This window comes from Equus quagga, chromosome 11, assembly GCF_021613505.1.
Source record: "Equus quagga isolate Etosha38 chromosome 11, UCLA_HA_Equagga_1.0, whole genome shotgun sequence".
Lineage (NCBI taxonomy): Eukaryota > Metazoa > Chordata > Mammalia > Perissodactyla > Equidae > Equus > Equus quagga.
This window is the reverse complement of record NC_060277.1, coordinates 64,210,184-64,224,852: the sequence shown is the minus strand read 5'-3', so window position 1 is coordinate 64,224,852 and position 14,669 is coordinate 64,210,184. Positions and strand designations below refer to the sequence as shown.

The following is a 14,669-nucleotide window of genomic DNA, read 5'->3' as shown; positions in this document are numbered from 1 at the left end:
CTCAGATTATTAAACAAAGAGTTACCATATATGACCCAGAAGTTCCAGGTCTAGGTACATACCCAAGAGAAATGAAAACATACACCCACACGAAAACTGGTACACAAACCTTCACAGGAGCAATATTCGTAATGGCCGAAGAGGAGAAAGCACCCAAACGTCCATCAACTGATGAATGGATAAATAAAATGTGGCACATCCATACGGTGGAATATTATTCAGCCATAAAAAGAAATGAAGGACTGATTCATGCTACAACATGGATGAACCTTGAAAATATTATACAAAGTGAAAGAAGTCAGACACAAAAGGCCACAAATTATATGATTCTATTTATATGAAATGTCCAGAATCGGCAAATCTATAAGACAGACAGTAGATCAGTGGTCACCTGGGGCTGCAGTGCTGGGGGGAAATGGGGAGTGACTGCAAATGGGTAAGGGGCAATGAAAATGTTCTCAAATTGATCACGACAATGGCTGCACAACTCAATGAATATCCTAAAAATAATTGTTGAATTGCACACTTTCCGTGGTATATGTGTTAAATCTCAATAGAGCTGTTAAAAGGAAAAGGGAGTGGGAGTAAAAGAGAAGATGGGGAGGAAGCTCACTTCGGGGAGAAGAATCGCCATGTACAAGGACACAGCAAGAGAAAGTAAAGTTGCATCCCAGAATTAGCTAGTTCCACATGGTTTTGATAACATTACTCATGTGAAGGAATAGCTAAAAACGCAGCTGGGAGGGCAGGCAGGCCATGAATGACCTTGTGGACAAAGCGAAGGCATGTTATATTGTAAAGGCGAGGAAAAACCTACGGAAGGTCTTAAACAGGAGCAATCCATGATCAGACTGGCTAGAAAAATCAATGTGGCGTTACTATGGAGAATGGACATCACCGAGGGATAAAAGCGGTGGCCACTGCTGTTAGGGGCCAGGGCAGGAATGCAGGCAAGAGAAGAGAGAGGTCAAGCCCAGAGCAGTACAGACCTGAGGGTTCCACCCATGGGCTGCGGAAGACGCCTGCGTTGTGGCACTGGCACCATCTCCAGCTTCGAGCCCTGGAACACGGCCCCAGGATTAGCTTCTGAGCCCCACAGCAACACTTCAAAAAGAGAATTTCCACCCAGCCCCTTGAAACAAACCTTCCTTTGCTCTGGGACTAGGCAAAGATGAAAAGGAATGCCTAAGTCCTTAAGCAACCTCTTGCATTTCACCTCTCCCCACAAGCAGCCTTTTCCTCATTACACGCAGATCCTCTTCTGGGAGTGTCAGGGCAGCCAGAGGCCCCTCAGACCCAGGTGAGGAGCAATTAAGACTAATTAGCCTAGCCTGAGCAGCAGCAAACAGCAACCATCAGGCAGCAGTTTCAAATAAACTAGAAGTGGCCAGCAGCCGCAGCTCCGCTTGCTTTAATTACTAAGACCTGTGTCCTAAAAACACCCCAAAAAGTGCTCTCCAGTCTTGCTCCTCAAAGTGTGGGCCCAGCACCGGCAGCAGCAACATATCCTGGGAGCTTGTTAGAAACGCAGACTCCCGGGCCCACCCCAGACCTTCTGAATTGGAATCCGCATTTAATATGATGCCCGGGGGGTTCTGTGCCCATGGGTCAGGAGGCCTCGACCACAATGCTGTAACCAGACAGTCTTCCACTATGACCTCAGAGGGGCCCACGGAAAAAGGTTTCTCCCACCCCAGCAGCCCCCCAGTGGAAGCCCCAGTTAACTAGCAGCTCTCAGCATTCACCTGGCACGATCCCAGAACACGTGGGATGTAAACTCCATTAACAGAGCGTGTACAAGGTGCCGGCGACCCTCCCAGGCGCCCTTCGCAACTCAGATTCTGCAACTTGCCCAGGGTCTCACAGGTGGGGGGCCTGAGCCAGGATTTGAACCCACAGATAGCATACTCTTGCGCTACCCTCTGCAGCCCACATCAGGGGGAAGTTCTGCCCCTGTCCTTGAATGTGGTCCGAGCAGTCCACACCGGCATTAGCTGTGGGGCATATGCTCCAACCCACAAACCAACCCACACAGGGCATCCAGCACTGCTGGTATGTGGCAAGACCATCCCACCTGCTCTCTCTGTCTCTCTGTCATTAGGTTCATACCACAATCAAGACCCTGGGGCTGTCACCTTCATGTTACTCATCCCTCTGCCCCCCAGCCTTTCTTCCTCCATAGCCAGCTCCTGGTGCAGACCCCAGTAAGGCATTCCTGAGCCCCACCCCCACCCAGAGATCGAGGGACCCCTCTGGGCAAATAGGAACACCAGCCACCACCCTCCCCCATCCTACCTTTTACCCCCTCCATATCTGTCCTCAGATTAAATAGACTCAAAGAGAAGGCTAATTCCAAAACCTGTGTTCTTTCCTTGACCCTGTGTAGCCTCGTATAATCCACTAAAAAAAAAAAGCAAACTAAATCCAATCTAATTCCAGGATTTAATCATGACTTGCAAACTTAAAAACCCCTTAGGGTACTCAAATGCTTTGCTACTCAAATTGTGGCCCACAGATCAGCAGCAGCTGTATCACTTGGGAGCTGGTTAGAAATGCAGAGTCTTGGGCCGACTCAGAATCTGCATTTGGGCAAGAGCCCCATGTGATCTGCAGACACAGTAACATCTGGGATGTGCCAGTCTTAACGTCCTGCACGGTAATGTTGTACCGATAGGTTCCACGCGCCCACACCAGGAAACAGGCCCCAGGGACTCGGAACCTTCTTTATAACATGAAAATAGACTGAGTACCAGATTAGTGGATTGTGTGTCGAGCATGTTCTTGATTATCAAAAACTCAACACAGTTTTATTTTTCACTCCAAGCACAACAAAGCCTTGTAGCTATTTATCTATAAAACACTTGCTAAATGAGAACAGTAGATTCCAACTTCTTATTTCTATTTCTAAATTATATTATGAAACAAATGCCTCAATGACACTCTCATGAGCCACGGCTAAAATAAGAATTCTCTGTCACGATTAAATTAGGACAAGAGCTCATTTCTGTAGAATTTTTAAAATATCATCTCTAAAGAGTTTTTACAACTTAATTAGTTTTTTGTTGACTAATCCTGGAGTTCTCTGTGCATTTGACAAGCAAATGAGAAGGGAGGAGAAATTAAGGCATCTGAGAAAGAACAATGGAAGCTAAAAGTCTGGAAAGGCTTTCATTCCAACAGAACAAGGCTGAAACTGAAGCCTTTTAGAGAGGTCACCTGCCAGTCACCCTAGAGGGGACAGTACATCCCCAAGAGCTGCTAGCCTCAGTTCCTTGTCTTGGCTGCATCTGATGAGCCTTTCGGAGAACCTGTCGTATAGTAAGTGCTCAAAAATAAATATTTGTTTTCGTTGAACCAAAAGTTGTGACTGATCTATTTACGGCAAAGAAAAAAAACCACAGGAAGTCTGGGATGAGGCCAAGTGTAAGCCAAGCATGTACCGGTGTGCCCTGCACTATGCTAGATGCCAGGATAGCTTGACGGAGGGGAACCGACTTGAAAGAAGAGTATGAGTTCATCCTGGCTCTCAAGAACTAAGGGCACCAGCTGGGGCCTGCACTGTGGCTGAAGTCCTTGCAGCAGCAGGAGCTTGTCAGACATGGAGAATCTCGGGCCTTGTCCCAGACCTACTGAGTCAGAATCTGTCTCCCACAAGATCAGGGAATTCGTTTTGGTCTAGAAGCATTGAAATCAGTTTGAGAAGCATTGCTCCAGGTATGGTCATAAAATACTGAGACTGAAATAGACCACAACTGGGGTCATCCCCCTGAGTGAGTACATATGTGATGGTCAATGGAGCCATCCACACATAGACAGCTTGCTCCTTTTCTCCTTCCAGGCGCATGGTAGGATTGCGTTTGCCCACCCACTTGAAGATAGGTGTGGCTGTCCTTTAGTCAATGAGATACGAGCACAAATATCATGTGTCACTTCCAGGAAGAAGCTTTAAGAACCATGTGCTATTTAAGACAGTCACTGGCAAGATTCCAGACAGTGGTTACTCCATCATCCTGGGTCCTGCAGGGTCCTACAGCCCCAAACCAACTTGCAACAGACTTGGAGCATAAGGAAGAAGCAAACCTATGCTGTTTTAACCATGAGGTTTGAGGGTTGTTTGTTACAGCAGCATATCCTAACCCATCCTAACTAATAGAGCACATATGCCCGCAATGCTGCCCTAAACACTCCCCCACTGAGAACTGCTCAAACTCCTCATTATCCTTGAGGGTAGGACCTCCTTTTAAATCCTGAACAGCATTACTTAACTCAAGTACCCTCTTCACTCTGCAGACTCCAAGTCATCTTACTTTCTCCTTTCCCCAGATTTCCTCATGTATTTATGCTTTTATCTTATTGTACTGTGTGCTTTTTGGTAAGCTGCTTTGAATCCTTTTCCCAGCAAGGTGATAGACAGTCACACGTACAGACACACCAGACTTGGCTCCCAATGAATCGTGGCCATTTCCAAAAAAAATCAGATCTACCCCTTGAAAGACAAAGATTTGCTGTTGCTGAGGATATTTAAAAGAACGGGGCCCTGGGCCAGCCAGTCTTCCTTCAACCTGTTCTTTCCACAAAAGGATACTTACAGAATACATGGCATACACAGTCCCTGCTTTTAAAAAGCAATTCATTCCTGGACACACCACCTCTCTCTTTACCTCGTCATAAGGTGAAATCTGAACTGCGCTAATTGCATGAAAAGACTTAGCTTCATTGACCAAAATTTTTTACTTTTAACATTCAGCTTCAGTATAGTTATCGAGCCCCTTCTGCATGTCTGACTTTGTGCTAACCATGGGTGAACCTTCTTTTAACCAGTTCCTCCTGGTGGGCAGTTAGGGTGTGGCCAGTTTCCCCTATATTAGACACAGTGCTGTAATGGACATTCTGACACCTACAGCCTGCCTATCAGACGCTTCCTGAGTCCAAATTCCTGGAATCGGACTTGCCACATCAGAGAGCATGTACGCTGTTAAGGTTTTAAGGTATATTGCCAAATTACCTTGCAAGGAACATATGTCAATTTTCCTACACCCTTGCCAATATTTATTCTTTTTTTCTTTTGACAGTTTTCATTAATGCTATCATTTTAAAAAATTGCAATTCTTGGGGCTGGCCCCGTGGCCGAGTGGTTAAGTTTGCGCGCTCCACTGCAGGCGGCCCGGTGTTTCGTTGGTTCGAAACCTGGGTGCGACACGGCACTGCTCATCAGACTACGCTGAGGCAGCGTCCCACATGCCACAACTAGAAGGACCCACAACGAAGAATATACAACTATGTACCAGAGGGGCTTTGGGGAGAAAAAGGAAAAAATAAAATCTTTAAAAAAAAATTGCAATTCTTTGATTACTAGCAAAACCGAATAAGCTGATGACTTTGAATATCTATTATTATGAAGTGTCTGTCCAAGTTCTTTGCCCATTCTTACCCTGATGTGTTCCTTTGTTTTTGTTTTTGAAAATAATTTATAAAAGCATTTTCTGCATGAAGGACATTAACTTTTTCTCAATTTTTACTTGCCTTTTACCTCATTTTTTAAGGCAGAGGTCTTTGGTGGCAGAACCAACGTTTCACAGATAGGAACAATACAGGAGGGAAAGTGTACCGTAACCGATTTGCAAGAGGCGAGGCCCCTCAGCCCAGTCAATCCAGCAGCAAGTCCTCTTGACCCAACCTGTAAAATACTTCCAAATCCATCCACTTTTCACCATCTCTGCTTCCACCACCCTGCTCCGAGCTTCCTAACTGGTCTCCTTGCCTCCCTTCCTACCCTCCTCAAATCCATCTCCACCCCAAAGTCCAGATGAGCTTTCCAAAAGAAATCAGAGCACGCCAGACCCTTCCATCCAACCAAAGGCTTTCTACTGCATTGAGAAAACTATCCACTGACCACTAAAAAGAAAGGACATAGATGTATCAAATTAACACGCCTTACATCTTAACTTTGCACAATGTTCTATGTCAAACATATTCAATTAAAAAAAATTATTAGTATCTTGAAATCAGCCATGGTGGGAGTATTTAACACCCTGGAAATGTGCAAGAGCTACAAAGCAGGGCTTCCCTCTCTCCATCCTCCACCCCCACCCCCCAGAGCTGGTTGTTAAGCATTTACCAGCACAGGAGTGGAGGCGGAAGAAGCCTTGCAGTGTCAGAGAATGATACCTGTCCTCTCAAAAATTGCTGAGAAGGAGAAGAGAGAGCTCCAGATGGAGGAGCTTCAGACAGGAGACCGTCTCTGGCAATCGCACGGATAGACAACAGAGACCCAGATGCCCAAATGATATCGAGGAGCAGCTGGGCCCTTGGAATAATGCTGTTCTTAGTTAAGTTCCCCAGAACCTAAAAGCAAACCTGGGGAAAGGGCAAGAGATCTCAAATTATTTGACAGTATATTTCTTCCACCATGCAGAATAAACAATCGAAATGCAAATTAAATTCTTATAGAAATATATATATATTGTGGAGGGGGGCACAACTATTTAACTTATCTGCCTCCCTCTGTCACATCCTAGCCTCTCTTGCCCTAGCTCACTGCTCTCTAGCCATTCTGGAATATTCTGAATCGCTCAAATATATCCCACATATTCCCTCTTCAGGGTTATCTGCACTCATAGCGACCTCTGCCGCAAATTATTTCCCACCAGATACTCACAAGGCTGGCTCCCTTGCATCATTCAGGTCTTTGCCCAAATATTACCTCCTTAGAAGCCTTCTCTAACAGTCTTAGTCAAACCAGCATCCTGCACCCCACATTCCCACTCTATCACCGCACCCTGTTTTACTGGCCCCATACCACTTTGAAATTATCTTTTTTTTTTTTTCGCTAGTTTACCATCTCCCCAACTAAAGGTAAGCTTCTTTCCTTTTCTGTGTCTTTCACTGCTTCACCTCCAGCACCTACAAGAGTGCTCACAGCCCACTGTAGGCACCCACTTAGGGATTGCTGAATGAATGAATGATCAACTTTCGAACAGGGATTGGAAAACTACATACAGCCCATCAGCTAAGAATGGCTTTTACATCTTTATATGGTTGAAAACAAAGCAAAATAAGAATAATACTGCATGACACATGAAAATTGTAACAAATTCAAGTTTCAGTGTCCACAAATAAAGTTTTATCGGAACACAACCACGCCCACTGGTTTCAGATCATCTACGGCTGCCTTCGCGCCCCAGCGGCAGAGCGGAGTAGCTGTGACAGAGACCATCTGGGGCTCTCACGGCTTCTCACTGCCTCTGGCATGCTGCAACTCACAGCGACACAGCTCAAATTCGATTTTTGCCTCTTGGCCCACAAAGCCTCAAACGTTTCCTGGCCCTTTACAGAAAAAGTTTGCCACTGCAAGTTAAGAAGGAGAAGGCTTTGAGAAATGTTGCTGAGGGAGAACAGACAAGGCTTGCTAACCTAACGAACAGGAGAGGACCGGTCAGAGGGGGCAGTGTCAGGGGACACGGTGGATAGACGTATGGTGGTGATACTCACTATGGTGAGGGGGAGGGTAGAAGGCAGTGAAGAGAGGAGATTATGAGTTTAGTTTGTGAAATCTGAGTACCTGGGGACTGTGTCTGGATACCAGCTCCATAAGCTGGTTCCACAATGAACCAGGAAGTTAACCTAATAAAACCAATCTTTATCAGATGGTAGATGGGGAGAGACGAAATGTAAAAGGAGGAGGTGGGTGAGGCCTCTTATGAATTCACAAAATCCTCTCACAACTCATACACCTGTTGCAACTAAACCTCCACAATGTCACCCCATGCTCTGGTCTAGCAAGAGACAAGCCAGACCAACCTGCCGGCCCCCGTTTCTACTTCTCTCTACAGGTATAAGCACCATCCCAGAAGCCACGCCATTGCAGAGAGAGAGGAATAGACTAATTTTGCAATTAAGCACAGGGATCAGTCCTGATATTCTCTTAGAAAGGTTGACATGTGTGGCTTTGCTGCTGTGAGTAATAAGGGAGCAAGCTGGGAAAACAATGTCCCCCGGAGTGACCTGATAAAAATCCTAACATCTGACATGTACACCAGGATTCCGGGCTTACCAAACATTTTCTTTCACCAGCAAAGTGGGCACCAGCATCTACGCTCACAGATGAAGTCGACCAGGCTGTCAGATAAAACGTGGGCTTTCTCAGGCTGAAAAGAGTACAAGAAGGTCAGCATCTCATTCACGTTTCCAGGCGATAATGGACGGCAGGGATTCACGTGGCAGTTAACAGATGTCAGGGATGCCTGCTGACTTGTTGCTAAGGGAACTTTTGTGAAGATGCCTCGAATCCACACAACCCACAAGCCCTACCCACTGCTTTGAAGTCCTGCGGGGTGGCCGCTTGACCAGACCAGCACACGGCAGTGAAGAGGGGGCAGGCACCTCCTGAGCAGAGGCGCACAGAGGGGTGGGCCAAGGGTAGATTTTCAAACAGCAGGCGCTACAAATGCAGGCCACAGCCCCCAAAGCAAAGGGCAGGATGACTTAGCAAAGACGGCAGAGAGGACCCTGGTCTTTGTGGTCACAATTACATAGTACTCCATGAGCCACCAGCCCTAATTACACCTTTTGTGAACAGAGCTGATGACCACCTCAAACAATATTGGCATGAGGGACCAGGTCACACCCATTTTAGGCAATTTTCACATTACAGAAAGAAAGGCACTGTATTAAAATCAATTTGTGTAACAGATCATTCATCTACTAGATGCCAGGCAGCTCAGATACACTACGTCTATTAATAACCAGCACCAAATAGCCCTGGCCTGAAGTAGCGGGACCAGTATGTCAATGGCCCAGTGGACAGACTTGGGCTTTAGGGACAGGAAAATCTGGTTTCAAATTCAGCTGCATCATTTATCATGTGGCCTTTATAAAGAAATCCCTGGCATCTTAAAAAAAACAAAACAAAAAAAACCTCCAAGGATGGCGATGGAGAATTTCCTAGCAGAATGGCAAAGTCTCCTGCATCTCGCCCCCTTCTGGGGTACCGCCCTCTCTCTCTCATCAGTCTGGCCTGGCAGTGCTCCCCTCTAATGGATTGTCTGTCCCAGGTGTGTTCTTCCGACACTTCTGAGGTAGCCAGTCTGCAAAATGGCCCTCAATGAACCTTGCCTCCCTGTATCCACACCTGTATGCACCTGCCTCCCATACTCAATGTAGACTGTACCTGTGACGCACTTTACCAATAGAATGTGCCAGAAGTGATGTGCCAGTTCTGAACCTAACCTTAAGAAGGCCTGGCAACTTGCACTTTTGCGTTCTTGGAAGCCAGCCACCATATAAAGACTCCAACTACCCTGCTGAAAAGAAAGAAGATGTGAAAAGGACCTGGACTATGAGACACCATGTGGAGAGACAGGCCACATGGAAGAATAGCAAGGCACCAGATGCGTGAGTGAAGATGCCATTTTGGAGGTTCCAGTCCAGCTGAGCCTCAGGACCCCAGTCTCAGCCACTGCAAAATGCAGGAGAGACTCCAAGACAGGCCAGCAGAAGAACCACCCAGCTGAGCCCCGTCAACCCACAAAAATGTGTGAGATATTAATAAATGGTTGTTTTGTGACACTAAGTTTTGAGGTAGATTGTTACATAACCATAGGTAAACCATCATTCCTTAATTATCCACAGCACAGCCCACTTGCCCAGCTCGCTGTCTCTCCCCCACAGCCACACCTGGTAAACTCCTGCAGCACGATCACATGAATCCAAAATGGGAGAATTGAAGGTAGAGAGAAGGAGATCAAGTTCAAGGGTGACCCTCCAGCCGTCTAGTTCCGCTGGCAAACAGCATCATATTATTCTGTTAGTACCTCTGAGGTCCAGACCTGGCAGCCAGATCCCGGATTCTAAGAAGAGCACCTCAGTCAAGGAAAACTCTGTTGTGTTTGCATTCCAATCTTACTACCTCCCAGAATTATTTCCCAAAAGCTCTGGGAGGTTTGCAGATGCCTTTCAGTATCTTCTAGGTCCCTCATTTCTTACCTCCATTCAAGCTAAGAGCAGGACAAAAGGAATTCCCGGGCCAAGGTTAGGCCCTCTAGCCAATGGACCTGTCCAGCCATTGGACCACGTCTGACTCTTCAGCTCTTTCCTAGGGATGGGGACAGCTCCCCCTTCCATCTATCTTACCCAGGAGCTGTTTCTCAGCCTCCATGCTCATGCCCCAGCTGTCTGGTAGGAATCTTCTCCCTTACAGGGCCTCCGAGTCTATGGAGAGGAACTCAAGCCTGGCTTCGAGCTGGTAGAACATGCTCCCGCAGCCTCCGGCCCCCATCTCAGCTCTCTCGCATCACCCCAGCTCCTCCTCGACCATGTCTCTCAAATCTCAGAAGAGTTCTCAGCTCCTCTCCCTCTTCAAGCCTGAAGGCACCCTTAAGAAAGATTTTTCTGGCTGCTTTTATCTGAAGGCCATTATATCTCATAGGCAGCTGTGGGTCTTGTCTACCAGGCCTCCTCCCTTTTCTGGGAGTAGCTGGCTCCCTCCTCCTGGCACCCCCTGGAAGCCTCCACCATCCCCTGAAGAGCCCGGTTCCTTGTGGCAGGGCCCTGAGCCCACCAGGGTCCTCCTCACTTCTCTGCGTGGGCCGAAGCTTTCCTGGGGGCCACCCTCTGGATGCCAAGTATGTGCTGCACCGTTCCACCACTTCCTTGGAGTCTTGACCAAAGAGACTTCCCCAGTAATCAGGACCAGAATCTCCACCAAACTGGCCTCTCCCCAGGGGCTGGCAGACCGCCAGGGCGGAGCTTTCAGCGCTCTCAGAGTTAGCTCCCAACTCCCATCCATGGGGTATGCTTTCTGCTAAATCAGGCCTCTCTCAGTTCTCCTTTTTTCACATGAACAATGAAGAAATCCTTGGGGAGTGTCCGTTTTGCACACACTACTCTCGACCCTTAGCACCCTTCCACCAAGATGGGGTTTCCTGGAACCACTCTTTCCCCCAGAGAACAGAAGGTACACTGGGGCGGGGACTCCGCTGGAGATGCCCTTCTCATCTGCGCACCGACCATCCCACTCCTCCCCCAGGAGGCGGGTGAAGTCCATTCTGTCTGCACTTGCATCCCCAACAACTCCCTTGGCCTTCTGAACTCCATGCCCCCAGCAAGCTCAGTGCCAGGCACCTGGCTAGCAGACATCCCATGAGGTTTGCCACCTCCAGGACCTATGGGCCCCTTCTCTGGCCTCCTGGCTTCTGCACAAACTCCCAGCCTCGATGAACACCTGGCTGGTGCCCTCCGGCTCAGGACTCCATATGCTGGCCAGTCCACCGCCAGTGACTCCCTTGGGAGCCCTACATTCTCCACTAACCCAGTCTGTCTTTGAGGACTCACCCCATCCCAAGGTACTCTACCTGCATATCCTCCATCCCCACCCAGGCCCAGCCTGTCCACATACAAGGTTCCCAGACATAAAGGGCCAGATCTGTGATCTTCCCTATTGAAAATGCATCTGCTTTGGCTCTGAAACAAGTCCCAGGGCTCAGGCCCACTCCTGCCTCCACCAATGGGAAAACCAGTAGCCTCCGAGCGGAACCAAACGTCAGGGTCAGCAGGAGAGAGGCTCCACGTGAGAAGAAGCAGCTGCCCTCATTTTAGCCCCAGCACTTCAGCCTCCCCTTAGGGATGCTGTCACCAGCATGCTGACCTTGGGGGCTGCACTTGCCCTCGCCCACAAGGATCCAGACCTTTCCATCACTTGCCTTTTAACATAGTTGAGCCCAGGCTATCATGTTGAAGAGAGACACAGGCACAGGCAGAGGGTAATATTCAGCCACCTGAGCTGCTAACCAAATATGTGAGCATTACTCCTTGGGCAATTGCCTTCACCTCTCAGATTCAGTTTGCTCGCCTGTAAAATGGGGGGAGTGCCTCCCCCTTCACAGAGCTGTCAGGGGAACTGGTGACAACTATGCACCATGCCTCCCGCCTGAAGGCTGCTCAACAAACGGATGTCCCTCTCGGCAGTACTGCTCACACAGATGGGCACTTCTGTTGCCCATCACCAGTTGGGAATTGTCTGAGGCCCCTCAGGCACCAGAGATTTCCTAAGTATGCATGTGTCACGGGACTAACTGACACACCCAAGACTGTCCCGGCTGATCACTCTGCTGGTTCCCCCGAGTCCCTCCACCCTTCCTTTCCCCCAGGAAGGAAAAGCAGAGCCACTCCACTCCGGCTAACACAGCCTACAAACCCACCAGCCTCACCCCCGCCCAAAACACAGTTGGGCGAGTCCAGCCAGGGACCCTCCTCACTGGACAGACATCCAACAGCCAAATTTCCACATCAGTATTTCCTGGAAAAGCGTGGCCACCGGAGGAATTCTAAAATAGCAGCCTTTCCCAGGGCTTTCAAGCTAGAAACAAGGAGGCTCCAGGTCCTCGTAAGAAGCAATATGCTTGCCTTCCTTCACATCTGAAGCTCAGAAGAGGAACTGAGAAAGCTGAGGGACACACCTGAGCCTCTCCTACACACACAGGTTTCTCAAAGTACAGAACCAAAGGCTTCCGGAACATTCTCTGCTGACAGCCCATGAAAGCTCCTTCCAGACTAAACTTTGTTCAAATGCTACTAATCCATTTAGGAGAGATTTTGTGGTTCTCCTCTGGAAAGAAACACAATGTCCCTCTATGAGACCAGGCTCTATTTTTTGTAATATTTCCACAGGCAAACTCACCAATAACCATTCCACTCCTACCTGTCTTTTTTTTTTTTTTTTTTTGAGTCCCATGGAGCATTTTCAGTTAAAATTTGCTACTTTGTTCTTTGTGAAGTAGGTCGGGGGTTAAACTATAAATAAATTCAGTCTCCATGATTTGGGCAGTGTTTTACTAAAATGGTTCTGTATACTTAGCCAATTGTGGGTAACCACTTATTTAGTCTTCACAACAATCCTGGGGTCGGGCAGCTTTTTACTAAAGGAGATGTCCTGTAAGGTCACTCTCCCCCACCCCCACCCCCCCGCCAAAGGACTTGAGAAACTTCGGATCCTACTCAGGTTGTGACCATGCGCTCAGCGATTAGAGGACGGCGAGGCCTCCCAACTGTCACCCAGACAATAAACAGCCAGCCAACTTGGCGCAGCAGGTCCTGTGTAGCCCCGGGGCCAGACCAGAACCCCAGGAACAAGCCACTTTCAGGTTCTGAGCCGGGGACTGCGGGAGGCGGCTGGAACAGGGGAGGGGGCACTGGCTGGGGGCTGTGGCACCCCTGGATCAAGCGTGCTGACGGGGCTCAGGCTGGTGGCCAGCCAGGCTCAGCTGACCAGCAAGTGGGCGGCCCCGAGGCGGCCAGGGAGCCCGACCCGGGCAGCACGACCGTCCACGGGCCAGCAGGCTCCGAGCTCCCGAGTGGAGACACTGGGCTGCGGGGCCAGATCGGTGCCGCTTTTCCGACCCCCAATCCTCCGTGCGCCCTCCCCAGACCGCCGGTCTTGGCAGCCCTTCGCCGGCCCCTGCCACTGCCGGGAACGCGCCCGCCCGCCCCAGAACTCACACAGGCAACAAGTTCTCGCTTCCTCAGGCGGCCACGATGTGCTCGAGAGGCCCTGCCCGGGGAGCGCTCAGGGGGCGATCCCCGCGCTGCCCGCGCCCCAAAGGGCGCCCGCTGCCTTTGCCGCCCCCGGGAGCGCAGAGCAACGGGTAGGGCGCGCAGCAACGGCCCCCGGCTGGTCCCGGGCCGTCCCTCGTACCGGGACGGCTCCGGCACCGCTGGTGCAGGCAACAGGTATGCTAGCGCGCCGAGGACGGAGCCCCGGGTCTTCCAGCCCCGGCCCTCGCCCCTTACCTCCAGCAACTGCACGTAGCTCGCCGGGAACCAGCCGCGGAGCCCGTCCTCCTTCTCGCCTTCCCACCAGCCGCCGTCCGGGACCTGCAGCAGCGTGATCAGCTCGCCGGCAGCAAAGCGCAGCCCCTGGCCGTGCCGCTCCCCGGAGAAGGGGTACAGGGTCCGGCAACGGGCGCCGGACATGGCCTTGGCGCCCGGGCTCACAGCCCAGCCTGCATCCCTGCCGAGCCCCGCGGGCTGGGCAGCGGCTCCGCGGGGTCCCAGGCGCCCGGCGCTCCGGGCTCCCGCGCTCTGGGCGCGCGCCGTGTCGGGGGGTGCGCGGGGTTCCCCGGCCAGGCGGGGGGACACGCGCCCCACGCAGATTAGCGGAGACTCGCTGGCTTCGGAGAGGCAGCGGCGACGCCCCCGGGCCGGGCAGCTCGCAGAGCCCAGCTCTGGGCGGGGGGGCGGGGCTCAGGGGGAGGAGACCGAGGCGCCGCGGGCTCCGGAGACAACTTCCCGGGGACGCGGAACGCGGGCTGCCGCCGCGAGGGCCGGCCGGAGCTGGAGCCGCCCTAGCGCGCGGAAATGCGCAGCTCCCCAGGGAGGTGGGACCCGGAGCATCACCCTCGGCCGGGCTCCGCGGCGAGGGAGTGGCCGGGCGTACGTGGAGAGGGGGCCAGCGGCCGGGTGGCCGAGCCGGGGCTCTCACTGAGACGAGGGGGCGGGGCGGGCGGGGGCTGGACCAGGGCGGCCACGCCCGCTGAGGGCCGGGCGCTCCCTCTCAAAGCGGGCAGGTCACCGGGGAGGGGTCTCTCCGCTCACACCCCAACCGCCGAGGGCTGCTGGTATGGAAACACCCGCTCTGCGCCTGTCTCGTAGGCCTGGTGACGGGCGGCGGGCGG

The 14,669-nt window shown here is 51.0% G+C and overlaps 1 protein-coding gene across 1 annotated transcript in view; it reads right to left on the bottom strand.

The window, feature by feature from the left end:
* The window catches only part of GAS7 (growth arrest specific 7), a 218,192-nt gene extending 203,777 nt beyond the window's left edge, over positions 1 to 14,415 (bottom strand). Inside the window, exon 1 of the mRNA XM_046674952.1 lies at positions 13,786 to 14,415. Coding sequence (XP_046530908.1) covers positions 13,786 to 13,968 — 183 coding nt within the window. The 5' untranslated portion in view covers positions 13,969 to 14,415. The remainder of the gene's footprint in view (positions 1 to 13,785) is intronic.
* Positions 14,416 to 14,669: the final 254 nt, after the last annotated feature.